The sequence below is a fragment of the Vanellus vanellus genome, assembly GCF_965231255.1.
Source record: "Vanellus vanellus genome assembly, chromosome: 8".
Lineage (NCBI taxonomy): Eukaryota > Metazoa > Chordata > Aves > Charadriiformes > Charadriidae > Vanellus > Vanellus vanellus.
In genome coordinates, this window is record NC_138913.1 from 30,119,022 (window position 1) to 30,143,913 (window position 24,892).

Consider the following 24,892-nt stretch of genomic DNA (forward strand, 5'->3'; position numbering starts at 1 on the left):
TTCTGTTTTAAGAGTTTTGCACAAGCAATAAGCTACCTGCAAAACATAGAAGGATAGAAGAAAAACATGGCAGCCTTGAAAGTATGCTGATAAGGACCAACTTAGGAACCTAAACCAATTTGAATATATATTTATGAATGCAATGCTGGCAAGTCTTTTGTGCTTTCCTTTTCACTTGAAAGAAAGTGCAGTAAGGACTCCAGTAAATAGGCAACAACTCGTTACTATAAACCTCTGAACTGGCAGACCGATCAATATTCTTTACTGAATTATACCCTGAAAGAGAAGACCTTTTTTCTTAAAAGAATAATTAATTTTAAAACATCACGCATGACCTTCTTAATAAAAGGTATATATTTGGAAAGTGGGTGGGTTTTTTTCTAAATTTTGAAATTTTAAAGTACTATAAGTACGTATTAAAGAATTCTATAAAGTATGCTCTGTTTTCTGCATGTCTGGTTGAGCTACTTGGTTTTTTCATTACACTCACAATAAAGCGTACTTATCATTAATAGCATTATGAAATTCCTAGATGCTCTGCTCTAAGCGCAAACAAGAATTTCACAATAAATACTCCATAAACAGGCAAAAATGCTCCAAAAAGCTGTATGAAATTCCTACAAGAAACAGCAATTAGCATCGGAAAATTGGGAGCAAAGGAAATATTTAGATAGCGTTTATCATTACAAGAGACAATTGCATCTCATCACAGCGGTTATCTTGCTCCTTTGCTCTAAAATAAGTCTGAAGGATAAGAAGGAACCTCTGTGGATCTCTAAAAGGAATTCCAATTAAAAGTAGTAAAACTGGGAAAAGCACCAAATGAGCTCTTCAAACACTAAAATCCCAGGTAGTGTCCTTGTTAGAGGCACAGACATCAAACCACGTTCCCAGGTGGTAGCAAGTGGATAGGTCTGCTTAATTTACCAAAGCTCAGTCAGCAGTTGCCAAAAGCACCCCATGATGAGCACTGGTGAAAACCGCGAACAGAAAAGCACATTTGTTAGCTCCAGAATACTTAAAGTGTGGACTTCGGAAGCGTACATGATAAATAATTTATTAATGTATTATTTTATATAGGTGCTGTGTATGAATAAGAGTATTTCCTCTACACCCGGTCTCTTTTGACACCATGATGTTTGGGAAGCCCTAACCTGCACTGTTTCTTGGTTTGAAAAATATTTTTTCTCATAATAGTCATCTGCCAACATGTGTCTGCTAAAAATGTGACACTAATGAAAAGCGCTCTTTTGCTTATCTTCATTAAGTTTTGTTTAGAAACAGATGCAACGTCCTCCTACTCTCACCTTCCTTTTATTTCAGTAGGGAATGCAAATCAAGTTCTTCAAAAAATACTTTACCTAGTATATTCCTCTTGCAACTGACCCGGGTCTGGAGGGAAAAACTTGACAGCTAGACGAAGCACTGTAGTCTTTGGTCCTATAAGAAAAATTAGTCATGTCATAAAAAACTCTTGTTCTTCATAAGCACATGCATATTACGTTTTCCACCATGCAGAGAAATACAATGCACACAAAGTCCAGCCAGCTTTCAGCTTGCCAGCTAACTATAGTGGGCCTGTGGCGTAGAAATTGTCCATCTCAATGGAGATATAGCTGATCGTCCTTCTGAAAACTCTCTATGCTGCTTCCAAGGCAAGTCTGCAGTCTGAATGCTGTAAAAGTAGTTTCATGCAACATGAAAGCTACAGTACCCCAAAGCAACTACCTGACTGCATATGAAGGCACTGCAGATGAGCCAGTGAGAGGTTCCCAGAGGGGGAGGATCGTGGAGACCCATCCCACGGGCTCTCCCAGCACCAAACGCTACTGTCAGAGTTGTCGGTGAGCTCAATCCATGCGTCTGGCCAGACCCAGCTGGCTCCCCGCGGAGATTAAAGTGCTCCCGGCATGTCTGCTAATACCCATTTCCTCCCATTTTTACCACTCTTCTTGTAAATCTCGATAACAGGGAGAAAACTAATTTAATGTTTAAATCTAAACAGACTCCTAAGAAACTATTTGGAATAGTCCACAATGCTGCGTGTAATGTTTTACAACAAGAAAACCCAGCTGCGCCTGGACCAACTTAACAGTTTCAGCATCACAGCTGAGCCTGCTGAACCAGCTGACTCGATGCCCACAACGCCCGGTTTCACCAGGATTTTTGGTGGAATATTACCAGGTACCACAATCACTTGCCGTGCCACGACTGGGCCACCCCCATTCTGCTGTCGTTTTTTCCGCTCTTAGAGCCGAGTGCTTTGCAGGCAGTCGGAGAACTGGCCAACCTTTGCTTACAGCAACCAACCGAGCATCCGTCTCATGTTTCCAGGCATCCCCCGGGAGAAGAGGAGTGCCACTCACCCACCACAGCCCCGTGCTCCACTGACAGCATCCCCACCCAGACCTGTACCCAGCACGCACCTTCCCACCAGGAGCCTTGAGCGTGCAGGGCCCAAGAAAGGCAGGACACACGGCGGACAGAGAAACCCCCTCTAAAAAGCAGAGGAAGACCTGGGAAGGGAAAAACTAAAACGCCTCTTCTTGCTAGACCCTTCTCCTCCAGGCAGGATATCCACAGATTTTGTGACCCGACTGAACCTCAAAGCCAGCCCTGCTTACGCGTGACCTCCAGAGGTGCCTTCCAGCTCCAGACACCCTGGGACTCTGCGTGCTGCTGCCGGTTCAAAGCAAGCTTAGCCAAATAAATAAAAAAAAAATTTCAAATTTTCCTGAGCATGTTGGTAAGCACAAGCCAGCCTGCATTAATTTATTTTAAGCACCAAAATTTCAAAGCTTGACAAAGTGCAATTTAACCCCATTAACCCCAAAGTACGCTGGTTTCTTCTGTCCGGAACACCCGATTCTCATACGCCAAACATTCCTCCGCTCATTCACCCTCTCATCAACAAGGGAATAACAAACTTTGCTTTCTGCCAAGTGGCTGGGAGAACTACCTCTCAGACTCTCACCGCTGTCAGAAGAGCAACTCCCAGCCTCCGATCCCAGAATTACCAAAGCTTTGGTGAACACAAACCCTAAAATCCGCATCCTAATTACAGCGTAATATCTAGAAATTAAAGGAGGCTGGAAATAACACCCTATAACAACATACAAAGCTGTCATTTGGCAGAGACTAAAACCATACTAAGGATTTTATAGCTTTTGAGACAAAACAAGTGAGGAAAATAAAAACTTTACATCAAATTTTTGAACATACTCCCGAGCCTTTGGAAGACTTTCACAAGGTTAAGAACAGACCGGCACATTACTTACACCAATCAAGTGGAAAGTATTGCTGCAGAAGCAATTTTGGCAGTGTTTCAAGCATCACTTACATTAAATGATAATAAATATTAAAAATTAAAAACATACTGCTGTGTATTTGCTTCTGGAGCACAACTCCTCCTCCTCTTGTTTTTTTTTTTTTTTTTAATCTCGCTTTTCCTCTATGATTAAGTCCCATTCTAATTAGGAAAAGAAACACTGGGCCAGTCTTAACCAAGATGCAGAATTTATTGTAAGAAGCCAAATCTAAGCAAAACCAAGAACAACAACAAAGTAGTCAGGAAAAATTACCCATGTGGGTATGGTGAATACAACACTATATAAAACTGGCAAGACCTCAGAGAAGGCACCCAAATGCCAGCCTGATGTTGTGCTCCTGTTAAGAAATAAAAAATTCGGATCTAAACTCCTTGGTCTTCTGGAGTGGTTTGTACTGAAACTGACTGCATTCATTTCAAAATAATCAAAAATAAAATCCTTATCATAGGACACAAAGTTCTATATCTCAGAATAGGTCATTAGCCAAAATTATTTTGAAGTAAAAATTAATAAACTAGATATTTCGGGTTTAGAGACCGTGTCAAAGATGCAGAACTACACACCTATAATTGCACAGCAACCACCACCAACATAAACTAACAGGTTTGGGCTGTATTACCTTAAAGCCCATGATAACATCTAACATTCCGCTACTGCTAGACTACAAGTTACAACATTAACTCCAAAATTGTTAAATTCTAAAACAACAAACCAAACAAACAAAAAATTCAACCCCCAAAACCCAACAAAAACGAACCTAATTGAAAGTCCTAAAAGTGAGAATATAGGGAAAAATCATCCATCTGTGCCAAGTTCAGGCATTTCTTAACAGCACGAGCAAACTCCCCAGATCTCATTCTTACAGAATTTCGCTTTCCCTTGGGAAAGCGCCAGCGGAGCAGGGGCAGGCAGGAGGGAGCAGCCTGCCTTTGGGTGTACTGTCAGCTGGAAACCTCTTTCCATTACTGCAGCTTACTTCTGAAATGTTCACATTATCAAGTAGTTAAATTAATTCTCCTCTTAAGGCTTTGTATTCAGCAGTACTGTCAAAGGAGTTCTTCGGAAGATGTTCCTGTGCGATCATACGTCAACTCCCGGATCCAATGAAAGAACAGCTTACATGGCTATACGTGCAATTAACATTTTAATTGTAGACATTTTCAAGGCTTTCTGCAGCCATATCTCATTTCAATTTTAAAAAAAGTAGAATGCCAGGAAGGGATTCAACTAGCATAAAAAGAAAAAAAAAAGTTCTCACCCAAGCTATCAAAACTTTACAAATTTAAAATTGATTTCAGAACTTGAACATGTGCCAGACAACTGACTGGTGTCTCCTGCAGGTTAAGATAAAACAAAATTTTAAAAAGAAATCTTTCAGTGCCACTGGCCATTATGTGGGTGGTAGACCACCAAGCAGCAGAGCAGCCATAAATTTTAGAGCATCCCCATGGTTTTGGACCATTTCAAAACACTGTATGTACCATCAGGGAAAACACAGCCATCAGCCTATGGTGTAAGGCCAAGTTTCCCTGATTTATATGGCATAGAAGGAGTAACCAAACAGCATCGCAGACCTATGGTCCACCAGATCTTTTGACTAAGACGTAATTCCTTCCAGCCAGGGGCACTGGAACAACAAAACAAGCCTAACTGCATGGAGTATACAAAGACGGCAATCCAGTATTATATACCATCCTAAGGAAGCCTTCTTTTATACCTGGTTTGGCTCTTCTGTTTAGAAAACAATGTCAGTAAAAGTTAAAGCCATGACCTTAGTTAAGAAATCTAGCTAGAATTGGTGATTTCTTGTTTTCTGGCAATCAGTTTTAGGCAGAAGAGTAAGTAAAAACTAGCTCCTAGTACTAATTTTCAACATTTTTCAATTAAGATTTTGAAAGTAGGAATCCACCACACCCTCCTGTTCTTGTTCTTCCACAAAGCCTTTGCAGTCAGAAACAGAAAATCAGCAGACAGCTTAACCCCGCTCTAAGGGAAAAAAAAACTTGATCTAATCTTTCCACATCAGAAGAACTAGCATACTGTATTCTTCGATTATTTTTAGCCTTTATAGTGCACCTCGCATTATTTTTTAGAGCAGCATAAAGCAAAGATAGCATCGCTACTGCAATAGCCTCCTGGCCCAAAAGCAGAAACAAATTTCACAACCGAAGCAAGCTGTGAAGCTGCAGCCACCCACCGGGTGGGAGATCCCCACCTCTGCTCTCTAAGCGAAGCCGCTCCTGAGCACACTGAGAGAGTTTTGGGGAATGCGATGGGAATACCCAGCCCGCTGAAATTCCCTGCGTGTCAGCCAGCTCTGAGTGCAGCTTTCTGCAGCCCTCGTGAAGGGCGTATCGGCTGGCCGACAGGATCTCACCACTGCAGACGCTACCTCCTCCCATGCGATGGCTGCCACAAGCCACAATATTCCCGTTTCTTTCCACCATAAGGCAACACGACTCAAAAAAGCTCACAAATGCCATGTTTCACTTCAGGGTAAGACCAGCTGACCCAATCTATCTAGATATTTATCACAGAGAAAGAATCATACCTTTAGTAAGTTTCCACTCCACCCACCACATAATACATATTAAAAACGTCAGGTTTGCATGCCCAAACAGGAACTACTATCACCCCTACCAAATACAGTTTTCAGGGAAGCATAACCAGTAAATCGAGTAGTAATTGTGAAAGCAACCCACATAAAGCAGATGCAAATTAAGGAAAACTTCCTTTTTTAAAAGTACTTACTCCGTACTTGTTTAATAACAGGTTTCATAGGTTCCAGCCAAATCTGAAATTAAAGAAAAAAAAAAATTACAACCCGACATTCATATTTGAATACAATATGAAAACATCAAAAAGCAAATTAAAATAAAGCGGCAATTGATGAGTATGCATTTCTTCCTCACTGCAGTAACGCAGCAATTCCTTTGCTTTAAAAAAAGTGTCCTTATCTCTTTGAATTGACATTTATCATGCATCAATAGAAAAACCACTGATCCATGCTTAAAGCTCATCTGGACAGAAGAAGAGCCAAATCAGCCAAAGCACACTACCGCTGCCAAGACGACAGCAATCGTGCCAACACACACGACCGCAGAGCGGAGCCAGGCTGCAGAATTACAGAAGGTCTGCAGAACATGACAAGGTCCAACTTTTTTTTTCCCTTCCACGCTTTGTCCATCTCTCTTACCTACCTACTTACAGATTTTTACTCAATATTAATTTCCCACAAATTGTTCTCAACACACACATTTTTAAAGAAAGCCTAATGTTCTAGTAAAAGGAGCATCCATCAAACTAATGCTTAACTTTTTTTCATCCTTTTTCCCCATCCCTCCAAACAAGAAAATTGTAACAAGACTAGTTGCTTCTCTGTCTGAGAGGGAGACGAGGATTTTAAGAACCTCATTAGGTGCGGAAACACTTGGGACGCTTTGCAGAATGAACAAAAACTAAACAAGCTTTACTGTATTTCCTTGGCTCAAGAGCAGTGTGTATGAGTGCTATCAGCATTCTCTACGGTCTCAGTCATATCTTCTGTGTGTGAGTCCTAAAACTAGAAAAAGTAATAGAAAAAAATAATAAAGTTTTGGGAACATTTTCTAGTTTAGAAGCCACTTTGTCCTCTTTGCAAGATACAGGATAAGCAACTGGGATGTTTACAGAGGGTCAGTATTTATTGAGATCGACGATTTAAAAAGCTTGCAGGTCTATAGGTCTGCTGAGGTTTATATTTATTAGAAAGAGGTTCATAATGACTCTTCAGGGAAATTAACTGAAGACTGAATTAAGTGAAGATAAATCTGAACACTACCAAAATTACCCACTGTAATACAATTTACTAAGTGCTCCACAGACTAGACTTTGAGTTGGTTTCCCCTTTCAGAGGGAAGGAGGTATTTTGTTCCCTGAAAGTGGGAACATCAGCAACTATTTAACTGCTTTACACATTTTTTGAGATTAACAAGAAGCAGAATCCCCTCTGCTGTCATCGTTCTGGTCAGTGAAGCAGATTTACAGGAATCCAAGAGATAATCCTACAGGAGACTCCAGCAGACTTTGAACCTTTAGATACTCTTGCAACTGCATTCACCCAAACTTTTGATGATACTGAATTTTTCGGGGAACCGTACATACCCAATATGACTGGATGTTCTGGAACTCGATCCCAAAGTAATCCGATTCAATCAAATTCAGATGCTTATAAACTTCTGTCAATAATGTCTGGCCATAGTATTTTGACTAAGGAAGGAAAAAAAAAAATACAGTGAGATGAAGATGAGTAAGTTTACAGCAAATTAGAAAAAAAATATTATAGCATCTTTAGAAACCGTAGAAAAACACCTCAAAGATTTTTCATGTTATTTTTGTCACTTTAACACGCAAACATCCAATGTACAGGCACATGTCCATACAAACAATTTTCAGGAAACCAGAGGAACTTAAGCTGGAAGGGGCCACCGGAGGCGACCTACGTCTACCCTCCTGCTCAAAGCAGAGTCGGCCATGAGACCAAACTGGATCAGCTACAAACCGTTGGCAGCTCCTTCAATCAACCAGCCCCGATTGTTTGTGTAGCTGGACGGCGTGGCTCTCCCCGGGCTGCCGCGGAGTGAAGCGGGGGCTGCCAAAACCCTGCTCGCGTGCACACCCTCTCATCGCACCAACGCCTGGGACCGCATGGCCACGCGCAGCCTTCACGCCGGCGAGACTTGACAACGCGTGCAGATGCTCTAAGCGAGCCTGAGGCAGCAGAGAAAGGCTGGGGCAGGGCGGTTCGCACCCAACTAGTATTTACCCCTGACCTAGGAAGCTCCAGGTGCCCCTGTGGGAAAGCAAGAATGGTGCAAGCAGGAGTTCCCAGGGGGCGGCTGACCGCCACCAAGCATCAGGCTGACCGAGCGGAGCCTGCTCGTGGCAGCACATGCAAGGCCTTTGCCGATGGAACTAGAACTCGTCTTCTGCAGAGGAACGCCTTTGAAAAACCCTAACTTTTCTCTTTCAACAGCGTTCAGGAAAACCCAAGGTGACAGTATTTGTTTTGTTAACTAAGACGTGAACAGGAAGGCTATAGCGGGCACCCAAACACCCTCCTCTTGCACCACACCTTCTGGGTAAAGTCATCTGGGATGAATCCCTCCTTCAAGAAACTCGCTCACTAGCCCTTTTCACAGCCAAGTTCGGTGCAAAGCCACAGAACAAACATTGGCAGAAAGCAGCTATGGTAATACAGGAGAAAACAGGAAACACGGACAGCACACCAGAACAACTATGCTTGGGTCTGCTTATCAAAACATATGAGCTTGCCCCTCAGCATCTATTATCGCATGACTGTAGTGGCCACCGCAAGAAAAACAGCATTTATGAACCTGCATGTCAGTCCATGAAAAGAATTCAAAGGGTGTTTACATCCCTCAGCACCTGTTCCAGCAACACACAAAACTTGCAGCTCTGGTGGCTACCAGCATCCTGGGCTGCATCCCCAGCAGCGTGGCCAGCAGGGCGAGGGAGGGGATTCTGCCCCTCTGCTGCACTCTGAGGAGACCCCCCTGCTGTGCTCCCTCCGGCTCGGGGGGTCCCAACAGCAGAAGGACACGGAGCTGTCAGAGCGGGGCCAGAGGAGGCCCCGGAGATGCTGGGAGGGCTGGAGCCCCTCTGCTGGTAGGACAGGCTGGGAGAGTTGGGGGGGTTCAGCCTGGAGAAGAGAAGGCTCTGGGGAGACCTCAGAGCCCCTTCCAGTGTCCAAAGGGGCTCCAGGAGAGCTGGGGAGGGACTCTTGATCAGAGAGAGGAGCCGTGGGATGAGAGGAAATGGTTTTACACTGAAAGAGGCGGGGATTCAGAATAGATATGAGGAAGAAATTCTTGACTGTGAGGGTGGAGAGCCCCTGCAGCTGTGGCTGCCCCATCCCTGGAGGTGTTCAAGGCCAGGCTGGACGGGGCTTGGAGCAACCTGGGCTCCCTGACCAGGGCAGGGGGGTTGGAACTAGATGGTCTTCCAACCCAACCCATTCTATGATCTTATGAAAATTACATTTTTAACTTTCAAATGAAATATATTGCTTGCCTTGCACTTCTGAATAAATCTTAAAATAGTAACAGAAATTATCCTTAAATATAGTAGGACTTTTTTTTTTAAGGCACAGATGCACACACATTTATTCTTATTGTATGCCTACTGTTCACAAGCACCACAGATTTAAGAAAATAATACTTTTTAGGCAGTGGTATTTGTGGGTATGCAGCAATACCCTGACCGACCTCACGTACCTCCACCTGCAGAAGACGAGACGTGCCAGCCTGCCTTTTCACGCTACATCTATTAACTGCTAGAAGCCATTGACCAGGAGATGTCCTGTGACCCCAAGTCTCTAATTCTGGTTCCAACCACCTTCTGTTGGAATCAATAAACTTGGATTAACTTGTCTAACTGTTATCAGACATCTTCCACATGTTTTACAGCCAAACTGTGTGCTGTGCTGAGTCAGTAACCTGCTCCCTGTCCGGGAGGCAGTTATATACAGACATTCAAATTATTTGCATCAGATCATAATATGCAGGTTTCTCCCCTGCACGGTGTTTAAACCGAGTTATGTCTTTGTGGCTCCATCAAGCTCCATGCCTGATGACAGTCCAGCCTCCTTCCTTTCTCCCCAAAAGGGAGTTTGTATGGCATACGTACCCCGGCACCTCCCTCCTCCCACCGCCCAGCCTGCGCTCCCCTCCAAGAGAAACTGAAGGCGAAGAAATGAAGATGGTCAGAGCCGGGAGCACTTTGCAACTGATTAAATTACAAAGGTGCCGACCAAGTGTTGAAAGTATAAAATTATTTTGACTGGGCTATCAGCTGTAATTTTAGGTGTCATTTACTATAACACGTTAAGACAAACCTCACTCTAAGCTGAACATCATTCCATAGTACTTCCTTCAAAGTATAAAGCAACAATAGCAAAGCCACATTTTAAAAGAACAGTATTAATTTAATTTTATTTTTAAATAAAATAGGTTACAAAAGCTTGAGACAGAACACAATCTTTTATTATTATGTCCCAAATGCTGTGGGAATACTCTTCTTAGACCGATTTAATTCCTCAAATTGTTTTTTATATTTATAACCATCCTTTCTGAAAAGCTTAACATTTTGAAGTTGACAAAAATTAAAGTTACATAGTAGATAGCTCCATGTCATTGTTTAATCTGCACAAAAGCAGCACAAAGCAAAATCTTTTAAGGAGTTACTTAATGACTGTAATTTTGACGTCAGGGCAAGAAGCTGCATGAATGCGTTTCAGAAAGGTCCCGTTTTCAAGACAAATTCACAACACGGCATACTTTCCATTCCAAACTTCTCAATGACTCTTTATACGCTGCCAAGACGATGGCTACTGATATTACTGAATTACTGAATTATTCCACATAAAAAACAAAGAAAGAAAAAAGAAAAACCCACGGGGTAAAAAACAATTAAATAGGCAGCGAACAAAGCTCTCCCTAGTTACCCAGCTCTAACAGCACCGCAGACTCCTATGACAAGGCATCATTAGGAGAGCGTTCGGTCCAATAGATTTTTGGAAATCCATTTGTATAATCAGATCCAGCTTGAAGCCGTGCAAGCGGGGTACCCTGCCAGGGGGTGATGCTCCGGAGGGCCCTGCGCTGGCGGAACCCCGCGGGGGGGACAATGCCCTTGCCCACAGGAGGAGCGACGCTCAGCACTGAGCCAGCACCAGGAGGGAACAGGAACCAACAGCAGCACACGTTTGTAAGCTGAAGTTTCTTGACTGAAGGAGGTAACTGAATTTTTTGCTCCGTCAGAAAAGTAAATGTGTTCAATGGTAGCAATTTTTAGGATGGAAAAAAATGTTAAAAAATAAAAAGTCATAATGATGGTTACTTTTAGTTTATCATCTCAACTGTTACTTCCTATTTTCTCAAATATCACTACTTACATGGCAGATCCTCCCTCTGCCCTAATGTTTTAGCTTAGGAAAACAGAAAAACAAACTAGGAACACATATACTATGATTTTGAGCAGACATAGTCCAGTTTTATCAAAACCAGTCCTTCCTCTGTAGCTCCCAAACATGTCTTCCAGAACTTCTTAACTTTCTGCTTCCACGTATTTTAACTTAAAACCCCCAAAATTTTCATAATGAGTAGTATTCTCATATTCCAAAATGGACAAACTGCCCTTGCTCAAACTTTCCAAAAATGAAATCCACTTCTGGCAGCAGTTAGGCTAGAGGGGAGGGGGAAAAAAAAAGAAAAAGAAAAAAAATCACTCCAAAAGCCAAGAGTTCGGAAAAACCAGAGTTATAAAGCAGAGGCATGGAATGGAAACTCTTGTGCAGCCAGAGCCAGAGAAGCCACTGGCCCCCTACTTCAGCAAACACCAGCTGACCTTGGATTTTGAGTTACAGAAAACGGCAACTGTTGGGAGACCAAATCCTCCAGTAAACAGCGTATGCACATGAGAGGAAGAAGTTTATATTTGACATCATCACTGACAAGTGGCCAACATGGAGCCACTTGAAGCCGTGTCCCCCGAGCAGCACAGGCAGGAAAGTAAACTGAACAGATTAAATAAAGACTCCTTCACCAGTCATGGATATTTAATTTTTCTCTTTTCTTGCAATGCACTTTAGTGGTCTTCCTAATGAATAAGCGATTTCTCATCCTTTGGTAAATTTAAAAAAAAAAAAAAAACGCAATCAGCAACTAAACACAGCAGTTACACCAGACTTGTTATTTCCTTTCTTATCCACAAATATACAAACATTTCAGTGAGTTTATAGCTCTGTTTATCTACAGCCCTTTTTTAATCTGTTAGATCTCTGTCCAAATGCAGCGCGATACATAAAAAATGCCTTCCAAACTCCCTATTAATAACTATCATTAATGCCACGTATAAACAAAAACTGCATTTATGAATACACGGTGTACATTTAAACCACATTTATTAGAAAGAAGGAAATAATATAAGATGGCAAGGAATACCATTCATTAACTTTTCACGGCTAAAACAAGAAGATCCACATCTGTTTTTTAATCTTTTGACTAGAAAAGTAAGAAATAACTATCTCCTTTTTCAGTACTTCATTAGTTTCTTCAATTTTGTTTAAAACAGACAACTCAAATGAAAATGGTCCCTGCCTCCCCACAAAAATGGGTACCTGCTAACAACAGATGTATCAAACTCTGGTTTCACATGCTTAGCCAAATCCCGCTTAAATACTATTTCATTTTGATTATCTGAACACTTAACAATAATTTTCAGCTTCGATTATTTCAGTTTCTTTTAACACCTTGTGAAGAAAATTGAATTTGAAATATATGTATTTGTTTTATTCACTCGTATATACTGACAGGCCCCAACTACAGGTTGGTTTACTATCACCAAGAAGGGTTTCCAGTGCATTTAGCAGCCTACAAAGCACAGGATGCACAGCCAGGGCTGTCAGGGGATCTCAGCTCTCCTCCCTCGCACCTCCGCAGGCTCTACCCGCCACATACCGGCGACGACAATCCTGACTCCTTCCAGAATTGAGGCAAGAGCTGCAGGAGTCAACCCAGCACCTAGGTAAAGCGTGAGAAACTTCTACTGATCTTCTACACTGGTATGAACTTTTGGGGGTTTTTAAACTACTTTTTTTTTTTTTATTTTCCCCACCCGAAGGACTGCAGTTTCCCGAGGTCTCCCACATGCAGCGTGGTGCTGGGAGAAGCCCTGGCACCTCCCGGCTGCCCCTGAGGGAGCCAAAACCATGGCCAGTCCTTGTTTCCCAGGCCTGCAGCCCGTGCCGACGGGGACAGCACCGCCACCAGAGAGACACGGACATCCACAGCTGCGTGGCACTTATTTCACGGGCACAGACCGAACCTTGGGAATACACCGCCACCCTGAAAACCACCACGTAACTTCTTCACAAATTAAGACAGCGTACATTTTCAAGGTGAAAATGTACTATTTTTTAAAAAAAAACATTGCATGTCACGTCATTTGTACATAGCATTGAAGTCCAGTTTACTCAAATATGGAAGCTGCAAAACCAAATATAAATTTCTGAGCTATTTTAAGTTACATTATTAAACTGGATAGTGGGGATATTTTTTTGTTTAAAAAAAAAAAAATTCTAAGACTCCCCCCCCCAAGATTTTTTTATCCCAAAATTTCAGTGGTTGGTTTTGCTGGTGGGGTGTTGGGGGAATTTTTGTTTTGTTTTTTAAACAGAATCCACAGCCAGACAAATTATTCTGGAAATGTAAGCCTCTGGCTCATTTAATTAAGGTTAGCTTTAAAACCTGTGATCATTTAAAGGTTCAAGCAGTGTTAAAGCACTTCGCTGCCAAATGAACCAGCTCTACCCAACAAACACGCTTTTCCAGAGTGGCTAGACTTGCTGGATGCCTGAAATTAGGAAAACAGTAATTTGTGGAGATGGGAAAAGATCCCCAAGAGGGAGGGAATTATGTGAACGAGATTGGGAAATTTATACTTAGGTAGGTAGCATGTAGAGACAAAAAATGATCCCAAGTTCCAAAAGTGCTCTCGTGCTGAAATACCCGGAGCACTTGAAATAAAAGACTCTGTGCTCTAAGAAAAAACAAAACAGCACCAAGGTTAAGCATTCCACCAACACACAGTCCCTAATCGCTATATACCAACAGCACACGGAACAACCGCATAAAAATTATTGGGTGTTGAGCAGAAGTTCTCAGCTGCTTTCATGACCTGGAGAGAAAAATACAAACATGCACACACCCCCCAACACCTCTGCTTCACACGCTGCTCTAGACTACCTGGGGAAGAGGCAAGTCACCCAAATTAAAACCGAGGACCACATCGCTGGAAGGAGTTTCACAGGATGCTGCTGCTTGACAATTTGGCACCAGAGTTGATGCTTGCTAATAATTAAACATTCAGACGACAGCGGTGACAGTATCATGGAAAGCAGCTGCTTTGGGGATGGCTGATCCCACACACAGGTGAAGACCACGGCAGTCGAAATGCCACAAAATTGTGCTAACAGTAACACTGGGACAGTTTTTACAACACATACTATGTCAAATAATCCGCAGAGGGACAGAGCAATGCCACACTGACAGCCTCCCTCAAACATCGAGTGCAGACTTGAAAGGGCTCAGCCTTGTCAGCATGCTATATTAAATATCCGCACTATTTCATGCCTCCGAACAACTTGGTGGCTGAAATAACCGGGGACAGATACAAGTGCCTACTTACAAAAATGGCCTGCTGTCAAAACGGGCAGAATGTCATTAACAACCATTCTCAAAAGAAGCCTTTTTTCCCACTTCAAGAAACTAAGGTTCGTCTTAGAACCTTAGAAACTAGAAATTAAGAGACTGGGGATCCCAATATTGCCCCCCTGAACTTTGCTACAAGACCCTATGCAATTGTGCAAACCACAGCACCTCCCAACAACCCCTCCCTCTACCGTGCCTGGCCACGTCATGCATCTAGACTGTAGGTACTCTAGGAATTTGCGTAGTATCCTTTCATATTATAAAAAAAAAAAAATCATAAAAAAGTCCATTAAAAAATTACTAAAATTGCTAGTCTGTCTCCATTAATTAGGCTTTTGCCTCAAAACCATCACCTGTGCTCTGGGCTTTCCCTACACAGTGCTACAGTACTCCAGGTTGGCACACTGCTTGAGGAAGCCTGCCCAAAGGACATAGTTTAAAACATTAAGGAAATAACATGATCATGAATGATTCTTTACACAAATTACGTGTTTTTACAGGAAAGGCCCCAAACTATCTTTCATTAGGTGCAAAACTGAAATTGTACCAGTTGTCCTAACATCACTGCCCACTGTACTTTGAGCGGAGCTTCAATGCCACGGCAATGGGTTAATAAATACCTACAGGCCAGATTAGATAAGGCCAAGCTTTGTCAGCTTCCCCCTTGCTAGCAAGAGTTCTTCCTACACCTCTGGCTTCGGGCTAGCTGCCCGAAAAGTGGGCTGAGGGCCACAGCGATGCTTGTCCTTCATGATTTCAGTTGAAGTACGTGTTGGACAGGTCTAACACAGAGTCTCTACAAAGTCCTCTTTCCTTTTTTTTTTTTTTTTAAACTAATGTGAGTATTTTACCACTCTCGTTTTGCGCTCAGGCTGCACTGGGTGCTGTGCCCAAGCCTCCTGCCATGGGTGGCCAGAGGAGAAGAGCAGCAGCTCAGGCAGCAGAGATGTCAAACACATCAGCCCGGCTCTTGCTGCTGGGAAAGCAGACCCGCAACTGAGCTCCCAAAGTTTGTCTCGCCTGAGCGGCGAGGAGGCATGAATAGTTATAAATACCTCATCTTTCATTCCTCTGCCGCGAGACTGGGAAGAAACGACTACTTAAGTGATGTTTTCAAACCTGCTTCATTTCATCATCACAAGAGTGCTCCGAATTACGTGCATGTGCGCAAAACCCAAGCACAGTGCTACAAACGTGTCAAAAACGCATCACAAGTTCTACTACAACTGAGAAGAGATTACTAAAGAGCCATATACTCCAATTTTGACCACCTGATTTTTGTTTCTGTTCCGCATTTGGTACCTGTGGGTTTCAACCACGCAGCTCAGGTCAGGGCAGCAGCACACGCAGAAGCTGTTCAAAAACTTCCAGGAGCATCTCTGAACTCACAATATAGACTACTTGGCAGCTCAATACCCTTTTTTATTTTCCTTCTCTCTTCTTTTCAACTTCTGGTTTTTATTCATGAGTGTCTGCTCTGTCAGACAGACAGGTCTTGCCCCCTCCATATCCCACATCAGAGTCTTAAAAAGTAAGTCTTTTATGCCAGGTATCGTCGCCAGAGCACTGTTTTTTATATATTCAATTTATACAGTCTCCCTCTTACACAAGTAGGCAGTGCTGCTCTTGCCAGAAATGGATTTTGTTGAAAGGAGAAACAGATGACACACAGGTATGCTTTTGCAACCCTGTTTATTTAAATGCCCGTTCACAAGGCTCTGCTGCTCTGAACACAGCCGGGTACCAGGTGATGCCATCCTTGCTCAACATCAAGTCCCTGTTGTCAGTAGGCACTAACCTCAAATTTCTCTGAACCGCCTCTGAGCACGCTGCATTGCTGTAGCTGCCTTTAGCTGACTGTGGGGTGTTTCCTGGGGATTTTTTCTTCCCTTTCAGGCTCTATATGTTCTACAGGATTATCCATCCAAATTTGAATGTCACCCACACCCAGATCAAGTTTCCAGAGATTTTTTTTTTTTTTTAATACATCATCTCTTGCCATTATTTTGATAGAATGGCGTAAGACTAATTTCAGGTGATTTTCGCTATCCTTCATCTCCAGATTATGAAAAAAAGAAATGAACACCTGCATTCTGCAGAACTGTTTAAGAAACTAAAAGCACTTCCTTTCTTTGTTAGTGATGACAACATATTACCTGAATTAGTAAGGAAGCTAATAGGGAACAGCATTTTCTTTACAAGGTTGTAGATCAGTTACTTCGGAAAGCACTCAAAAGTAATTAAGTACAAGAATTGTACCACTGCACATATGCCAGGACCGCTAAGTTATGCTTTACTTTATGGTTTACTTTATCACATCTCATCCAGACAGAAAGTTTTCAGTATGCTTATGATAAAGTAAAGAGAGCTTAAAGAGCTTTACACCAACTCAACATTATTTAAATGCGGCGCTCAAACTGTTCCTCAATTCACTCTTCTGACTCCATACAAGAGAAGTTTTTCATCTGTGCACATCATGTGGTGAAGCACACTCACTATAGTGTATCACAGCCACACAAACTGTTACAAACTCAATCTATTACATCCATATTTCAAGGACTGTGACAACACTATCATTTTACTAAATGGTTTCTGTGTTTTAAGTTACAATACGCGCCTATAATTCATTTTTAATACAGGAACATTCCAATTGTTTCTCCTTTGCTGCAGTATAACTCAATTTTCTTTTCACATAATGGGACATCTAATGTCCAGAGAAATGTAAAGCAGTAAGTTGTTTTTATGATCCAATTTAAGTTCACATCTTCCCTTAAAAAAAAAAACAAAAACACAAACCAAAACCACGCACACACCCCAAATGTCTGTCAATAAAATGGCTGCAGTTTTACCTTTCCCCACCCAATACCGCATTCCTACATAGCATCAAAAAAGTCAAGCCCCCAAACACAAAATAACAGGTTTTAAAAAAAAAAAATCTATCGTAGAATAAAACAGTAGACAAATTGCAAAGCTTTAATTACTTTCTTTTTAAACCCTATAATAACTTCAAATTTTAAATAGTGAATTACTAACTTTCTCTTCTGAGGTCAGACAAAAATAAGTCCTAAGGCTGCTTATTTGCCATATTTAGGAGAGTCAAACCGGAGCAATGACAAACATCTGGCTATGATTCTTTCTGGAATTTTGACTATTTCTTCCCGGACAGGGAAGCAAAACACTGAGCTGACTAACACAGCATCTCAATTCCTTCAGCACAGCACTTAATAGGATTCAGAAGCAGCCTGTCCTCCCACTTCCCACATATTTAAGCTGTTAATACTTTTTACAGCAGAGGGGAAAAAAAGCCTTTGTGAAAGGAAGGTCTAAGCAGGCGAAGCCAGAGCCAGGGAGAGGCAGGAGGGCAGCTCGTGTCGGAGCCTGGCTCTGCCGCAGAGCTGGTGGCAGGCTGCCCTGTCCTGCCAGAGAAGCTGCAGTGCCGAAACGCTGGCTCAGGGTTCGCCACGGCCCACGGTAAGGACGGCCTCTCTCAAAAATCATTTCAGAGTAGATGTTTTTCACTGCCCGCAGCACGCTATCTATTTTTAACAGATGCAAATTTCTTACTTAATTCTGCTTCAGCCCCACTGAAGCTCTTAGGGGTACTAAAGCTGCCATAAGAAGTTACTGACAAGCCGCATTTTTCAGTGTGCACAAGCTGAACACACTCTCTCCACACCACGGGAAGTCACGAGGCATGTACAAGCTGTCAGATTGCTTCCTCCGCCACCCCAAAAACCTCCTGCGGTCCCAGCCCAGCTCCTGATTTCAGCGCCCCCGACTGCAGCGAGCGATGGCTGTGGGCTCTGATGGCTGGTTGGAAACAATGGGCATCTGAAGAGGTGCTGCTTTCAGGTCACCTTATCAACTACAAGTGCCTGCAAACTGCACAGAAACCAGAATAACTACACATAGTCATTCTATTCTAAATGTCCAGATGGAACGTACTTTTGTGCTTTTAATAATGCGATTTGTAAATTTAAATAAACCAAGGAAGAGTCACGTAGGTGGCCAGCAAAGACAGTATCACTATCAGAGGAATCATCAACTTGCTGCTTTCAACTCGGTATAGAATAAGCCACTTAAATTTTGTGTTTCAACAAGTTTCACAGGGTACATCAGCAAACTCCAAAAGTAGACATAGGCAGTGAGAGGACAATACCTAAGAAGAAAATACGGGGGGGGAGGGGGGAACTGTAGTCTTATTTGACTAGCCTGTTCTCATGAAGGGCAAAGGGGTGCAGCGCCTCCCTCCTCGGCAGCCCACCGGTGTCAGAACGAGAGGGACGCAATGCAGAGTGCAGCAGGGATGTGGAACATGCTCTGTCTTTCATGTAGTGGGTCAGAAAACAAAAAAAGATACAACCACCTTCAAGAAACCAAGTCACGCACAAGGAAGCAACAGGCCTGCGTAAAACATAGAAAACAGGAAAAATCATGACAAATTGAAAAAAAAAAAGTTTCCAAAGGCTCAGCTTCAGGCTCCAAGGCATGAGAACGCTTGCACTAGCCTAACCCACAGAGAAAGCCTGAAACAATACTTAACTTCAGAGCATGGTGGGACTGCAGGATGAAACCAAAATCCCAGCACAAGTTAGTTGAAATTTAAGGCAAATTCAAACAACATAAAGCTAACTCATACTATTGACATTATTTATTGAGAAGAAAGTTACTTCATTATATTTAAAAATGAAAGACCAGACTTGTGTGTTCAAAGCAACCCAACAAAGAATAGTACGAAAGAAACAATTCTAGTTTAAGTTTTCCATTGTGTAGTGCAAGCGGGCAGACCCATCCCGTTTTGCTGAGCGCTAAGAACTGTGCTATGATTTTATGATGACTACTACAGTTCTACAGAATTCATTCTCCAGTAGGTGAAAACACAGAAAAAAATCAACGCATAAGTATAAGTATTTCTCACTCCCAAATTTTATTTTACGTTTGAGCAGAGGAGAAGAGGAAGTACCCACAACTGAAGAGTTGCCAAGTTGTCCCCAAACAGAAAACTCCCCAAAGAGTTTGGCAAACTTGAAGCATAGTAATCTAACCTTCTTTTTCTGAGGCACTTCCTCATAGCATAGAGCATAATTCATGTCAGAAAGCAAGCACACCTATTTCCTACGTAAGGAACAATATATAGACCAAATATTAAACATGAGATTACAGCAGCAATTCCATTAAATGGCTTATAAGCTAGTGCAAAGAGAAAACTGGGTCAGAGAGGCAGACCTCACAGTCTGGCTGTCTACAGACCCCCAAAAAAAGATATTGCACCCCAGAAAGCAGCTGGGAGACGTGGCAAGTCTGCCCCCTTTGTTGACTAAACCTACTATTTCACTTGCCGGGATTTTAAGCCAGACTCTCACCTACCATCAGTAACACTCTCCTTCCAGCTACGCCATGCATACAGACCCCACATTTCCTCTAACCCCGGTGCACACGCTGTACTCTGTCTTCGACAGTCTGTCTCTGTAATACAGTCCTCTTCCAACTCTACCACAAATTAATGCAAAAGCTTTCAGCAAGTATAAATCACAACTTCCTATACCCTGCATTCCTACAGCTTCAGTTAGCCTTTGCTGCAGCACACTTGGTTGTCTCCCTAACCAGCACCTGACAAGTATAATTTCACCAAGTGGTCATTTTGGCAACTTAAACCCAGCCCAGGCCCTTCTATTTAAGAGTCTGCCATATTTTTTATGCAGATCAAAGGCCTCCAAGTTTAATCGCTTAAGAAAATCAGGAAAGCTGGGAGAACTTCTGCTGTAAAACCCTGATTACTTTGGAGTGTGCCCACAGTCTGATTTAAATTGAGTTTTCCAATCGTTCATGTAGTCGTCTGCAAAGTCACTCATTTGGGCAGACTTAGCTTGAAGGGAAGAGGACAGGTGCCCCATGATACAGCACGTGCAAGATTTCGACTGACTGAACAAGCTGGCTGTAAAAAGGGAAAAAATACCAACTCCTGAAGATAATTAATATTCCAGCCTAGCTTGGGATGGATACATTTAATTCTCTTTCGTTTCAAGAAGCAAAGGAGAAACCAGAGTATTTTAACCTCTAGAAGACATCTGAGCATTTCTCCATCTCCTAACATTCAAAAGATTCACCAAAGAGCTTTTCCCCAGCATACTTTAAATAGCTCCCTCTTACTGATTAACGAAATTCATAGTTAGAAAGAAAACCTTACACTACAGACTGTGAGAGCAGACAGATAGTGGATTTTGGACAAAAGACAGTGGGTTGGAGCTATATTGAACTGTCTCTGAAAGACTGTCCTTTCCTTTTTTGTTTTCATCCTGTCCATTATACCACTTTGTCAGTCTCGTTCTTTGGTAAGTTAAAAACCCCAAGTGACAGGAAAGAGCTACCAAACGAGAGTATCCCCCAACACCTGCCAGGAGTATGCAAACATTTTAAATGCATCTTGGAGAAAGCAGGGGATAACAAGGAAAAGCCACATGGATTATATCGTTACTGCAGCTACTCCGTTTACCCCGTAGGGTTAAGTTGCTGATGTGGCTCATTTTAGGCAGCTTCACAAGCGAGGCAGTAGACAAGGGAAGGCCCCTCTCCAGAAGCTGACTGCTGTCAGTCTCTGCCACCCACACACCACTTTTCTGAGTAAAAAATTATTTGCCATAGTTCTGAAAGACAGGAGGGAAAAATAGGAAGAGGGGGGGAAAATGCCTTTTGCAATGAGCTACATCTCCATCAGAAGGCAGAAAGGCCTCAGTGTCCCACTACACTGAAAAATTATTGCTGACCTGAATCAATAAACACAAACCCCAGGAAGCAGGTAATGAACACAACACCCCGTCTTGTTTCCACACCCAGTGAAAAAAATTGCAAAAGCAAAGAGGAATGGGCAAGCAGCACTGCAATCAGAGCCTCAATCCCTCCAGGACAGCTGCTTAATCATGAATTTCTCTCATTGTTTTTTAAAAAAAACATCCGTGCTAGCCCACACCACCTATTCAGCAAATGTGGCTGACATTTCCTAATTCTTGCCCTCGATCCCCAAGTGAAAAATTTCACTTTTCCATCACAAACAGCAGTCAGCAGTTACTGATATCCCACCAGTCCACCAACCAAATTAGGAGGTAGAGGTTTACATTTTAATACTTCATCCGTGTTTGCTCTCATTTGCTCCCTCCTTTAGACAAAAACAAAAGGAGACATAGGCAGTGTAGGACTCTAATGCTACAGTTGCTGACTATGGACCTTTTTGTGCTCCTACCGATGAACAATGGACGAGCCATTCTTGCTGCTTACACCACGAGTCAAAAGTTACTAAGGTGCTCAGTTCTGACTGACCTCCTAGAGAGGAACAGTAATAGCAATTAACTATGGCCTCAGCGGGCTATTTGCCCAAATTCAGGTGCTTCTGCAGATGTCATAACCAGAGAGAGCTTTCTAGGTAGAAAGAGAAAACTAAGAGAGTTCCCAATTATGGGAAACCTCTCATTGTGATGGGAAAAAGCAGCAGCAACAAAAGTACTGCATTTTGGCCCAGTTAGGGGATGGAGCCAAGCACCTTCCCCTGCAGCAGACTACAGGTAGGGCCCTGACAGACCTTGAAAGCAGAGGTAAGCGACCTGCATTTAAAGCTACAAAGACAGGGAGGCAGTGGAGCGATGGAAAAAATGGTCAGGCAGCAGCAGCTGCTCAGAACAACTGAGTAGGTTCGCTTTTACTGCAACAAGCGAAATGGGTACCTACGCAGCAAGGCTGGAACGGACAAAGCCAACTAGAAGGCGAGGGCAACAATGAAGGTGTGAAATGAGGTGGTCCTGGATAGGATGAATTTGAGCTGTTTAAACAGCACCATCCTAGAGATTGTACAGCGTGCCTGCAGGAGATGGCCTGCTAAAGGAAATGAAGGAATTGGAGGTGAATAGAAACTACATTATTGGTCAGAGGCGAAACCCACAGGAGTCAAAAAAATAGTGTGAGGAATTTATGGGTTTTTTACATTTCAAGCTTGATGTGACACACAAATATCAAAACTGAGTTTCATCAGGCAAAGGCTGATTTTATTTAGAGCTGAGACAGTCAAGAGTTGAGACATCGGAAAGAACTGAGCCACAGCTGAACTTGTGTTTGGTGGTAAGACTAACAACAAAGTATCGTAGGATAAGGCAATGGGTTAAGGATGGAGCTAAACTGGACCTGCAATGGAAGCCAGAGAGCAATGAAGAGAACTAGAAGGACATACAGTCAAGACTGTTCCAGCAGACGAAGGAGAACCAGATCAAGACAGTTTCAAAAAACAAGGTATTGTGAAAAGTAGTGAAAGCTACTGAGTGCAGACGAGAACCAAGGGGAACCAAGGGAGGGTGCTCAGAGGTTAGAGAGCAGCGGAGAAACTAGTGCAGAGCTCCAGGACGGGCCCACCCACGCAAGCATCAGCAAGCCTGAGGTTGTCAGAGGCAAGCGTAGCCAAAGGATTTCCCTTCAGCAGTAGATCAAAGACAACAAAAGCAAGCTTTGACTGTGTCAGAAAGAGCTAGATAAGAGTTATAAAGAAAGATGAAGAGGGCAAGATTACCGAGGAAAGTGGGTGATTTGCATTAGAAGAACAGACAGTTGGTACAAATATGACAAGGAAGGGAAGGAAAGCATCTATGCTAATATACAGGAGATTTCTAGTCACTGACTTTGTGTAATAAAGCAGAAATTAGGAGTTATAAGTTCTTTCTTGATTTTAACAGCTTGCACCTATTTTCAAAATTACAGGGTTGGATGGGTTACTTGGTTGGATTTTTTGTCTCCTTTTTTAAAATAAACCACGTAAGCACCATCTACACCAACTTGAAACAAACAAAAAAAAATCACACTTCTATAGAACCAAAGTCAGCAGATGTTTCTTTAAAAATATCCCAGCATAATTTAAAAAAAAAAAAAAAAAAAGCTTTTTGTGTTCTACGCAGTAAATGAGGGCTGGATGAGTTTACTTGTGCCTTCTGTGTCCTCAGGTGGTAGGATAAAGGCACAGCCTCACACTTAACCAAAAAAAAAAAAAAATCAGATTTCATATTTTGAGAGTTAAACAGCTGGACAGCAATCTGTAGAAGACATCCCCAAAAGCCACTGTTTCTTTAGAGCTCCACAGGCATCCATTTGGAAAAACCTGTTTAAGTCTATGCAACAAACTAAGGCTACAAGTGCTAATTATAAAGTCAATTTGGTACTAACGTGGAATACCTGATAGCCAAGTACCTTCACTAGAACAGAGCTGTTTTCTAACAACAGATCTTTAGCCAAGCTAAAATTAAAGTCTGAAGTTAATGCTGAGAATGAAAGAAGAATTTGAAGAACAAAAGATTGTGCTTGCTTAAAAATAGAGCCAACCCCATCTGAGCACACTTTGTATTTCTTAAGGCAGATTTCCCCTACTGCTAAGCAAGAATACTTTTAAATACAAATTTTCAGAAACATTGACACCCCTCTGGTGCCTCCGTCGCAAAGTGTGGCAACAATCAAAAGCTTTCAAATAGGAGCAAGTTTACTTGGAGAGAATACAAACCATTAAAATAATTAATAAAAAGTAGTAACTAAAAAAAATAATAAAATCTCTTCTGCTCTCCCAACCACCAAATTGACAAAGCTGCATGTGGCTCAGGAAGCAAGAACAGTTTGGCAGAAGATTGTTGGTGTTCCCCCAAAGCAAATAACAGTTAAAGCTTCTTGTTACAGTGTGTGCCTGCATTTAAGTCTGTTAAAAACACAAAACATCTGTTATATTTAAAAGATTTTAAAAAACAAGCTGTGCTACTCACTTAACTACTTGTAAGTAGGTAAAATCCCTACATGAATCTTTATTCAGATATTGCCTCAAAACATCCCAGCTCAGTACAGCAGCACATCCTGTGAGCTATTGGGGGATAAGTGTACTTGAAATCAGCTTCAAACCTCTCTTACCTCAATGGTAAGTACTTCCACTGTGTTGTCCAACATCTTTATTTTGATTGGCAGGTCCCGCTCGTGCACTTTGGCAGGTGATGATGCCATCGCAGTAGAGAGGTTCTGTCCCGGCTCCAAGGTACTCACTCCTGTGGTCTTCTGGACACCCAACCGAGAGCCGGGAGTCTGGAGGACTCTATATGTTCCTTCTATCTCTCCCATCTTTCAACAGTGAGCAAAGTCTAAAGAAACACAGAAGAAAATAGAGGATTACAGCCCGAAAGACAGTTTTCCACCAATATTACATATGAAAATACTACCTGCTCAAGCACAATGACATACAAAGTCCTTATTTAGCGTTCATCATCCCGCTATCAAAATCAATAAAAA

General features: G+C 42.3%; 1 protein-coding gene across 1 annotated transcript in view; it reads right to left on the reverse strand.

Moving 5' to 3' along the window:
* FARP2 (FERM, ARH/RhoGEF and pleckstrin domain protein 2) overlaps positions 1–24,724 on the reverse strand; it is a gene marked incomplete at its 5' end in the record, with an annotated part of 76,904 nt that extends 52,180 nt beyond the window's left edge. Inside the window, 4 exons of the mRNA XM_082487325.1 lie at positions 1,362–1,440; positions 6,081–6,123; positions 7,473–7,577; positions 24,521–24,724. Of these exons, the coding sequence (XP_082343451.1) occupies positions 1,362–1,440; positions 6,081–6,123; positions 7,473–7,577; positions 24,521–24,724 (431 nt within the window). The remainder of the gene's footprint in view (positions 1–1,361; positions 1,441–6,080; positions 6,124–7,472; positions 7,578–24,520) is intronic.
* Positions 24,725–24,892: the final 168 nt, after the last annotated feature.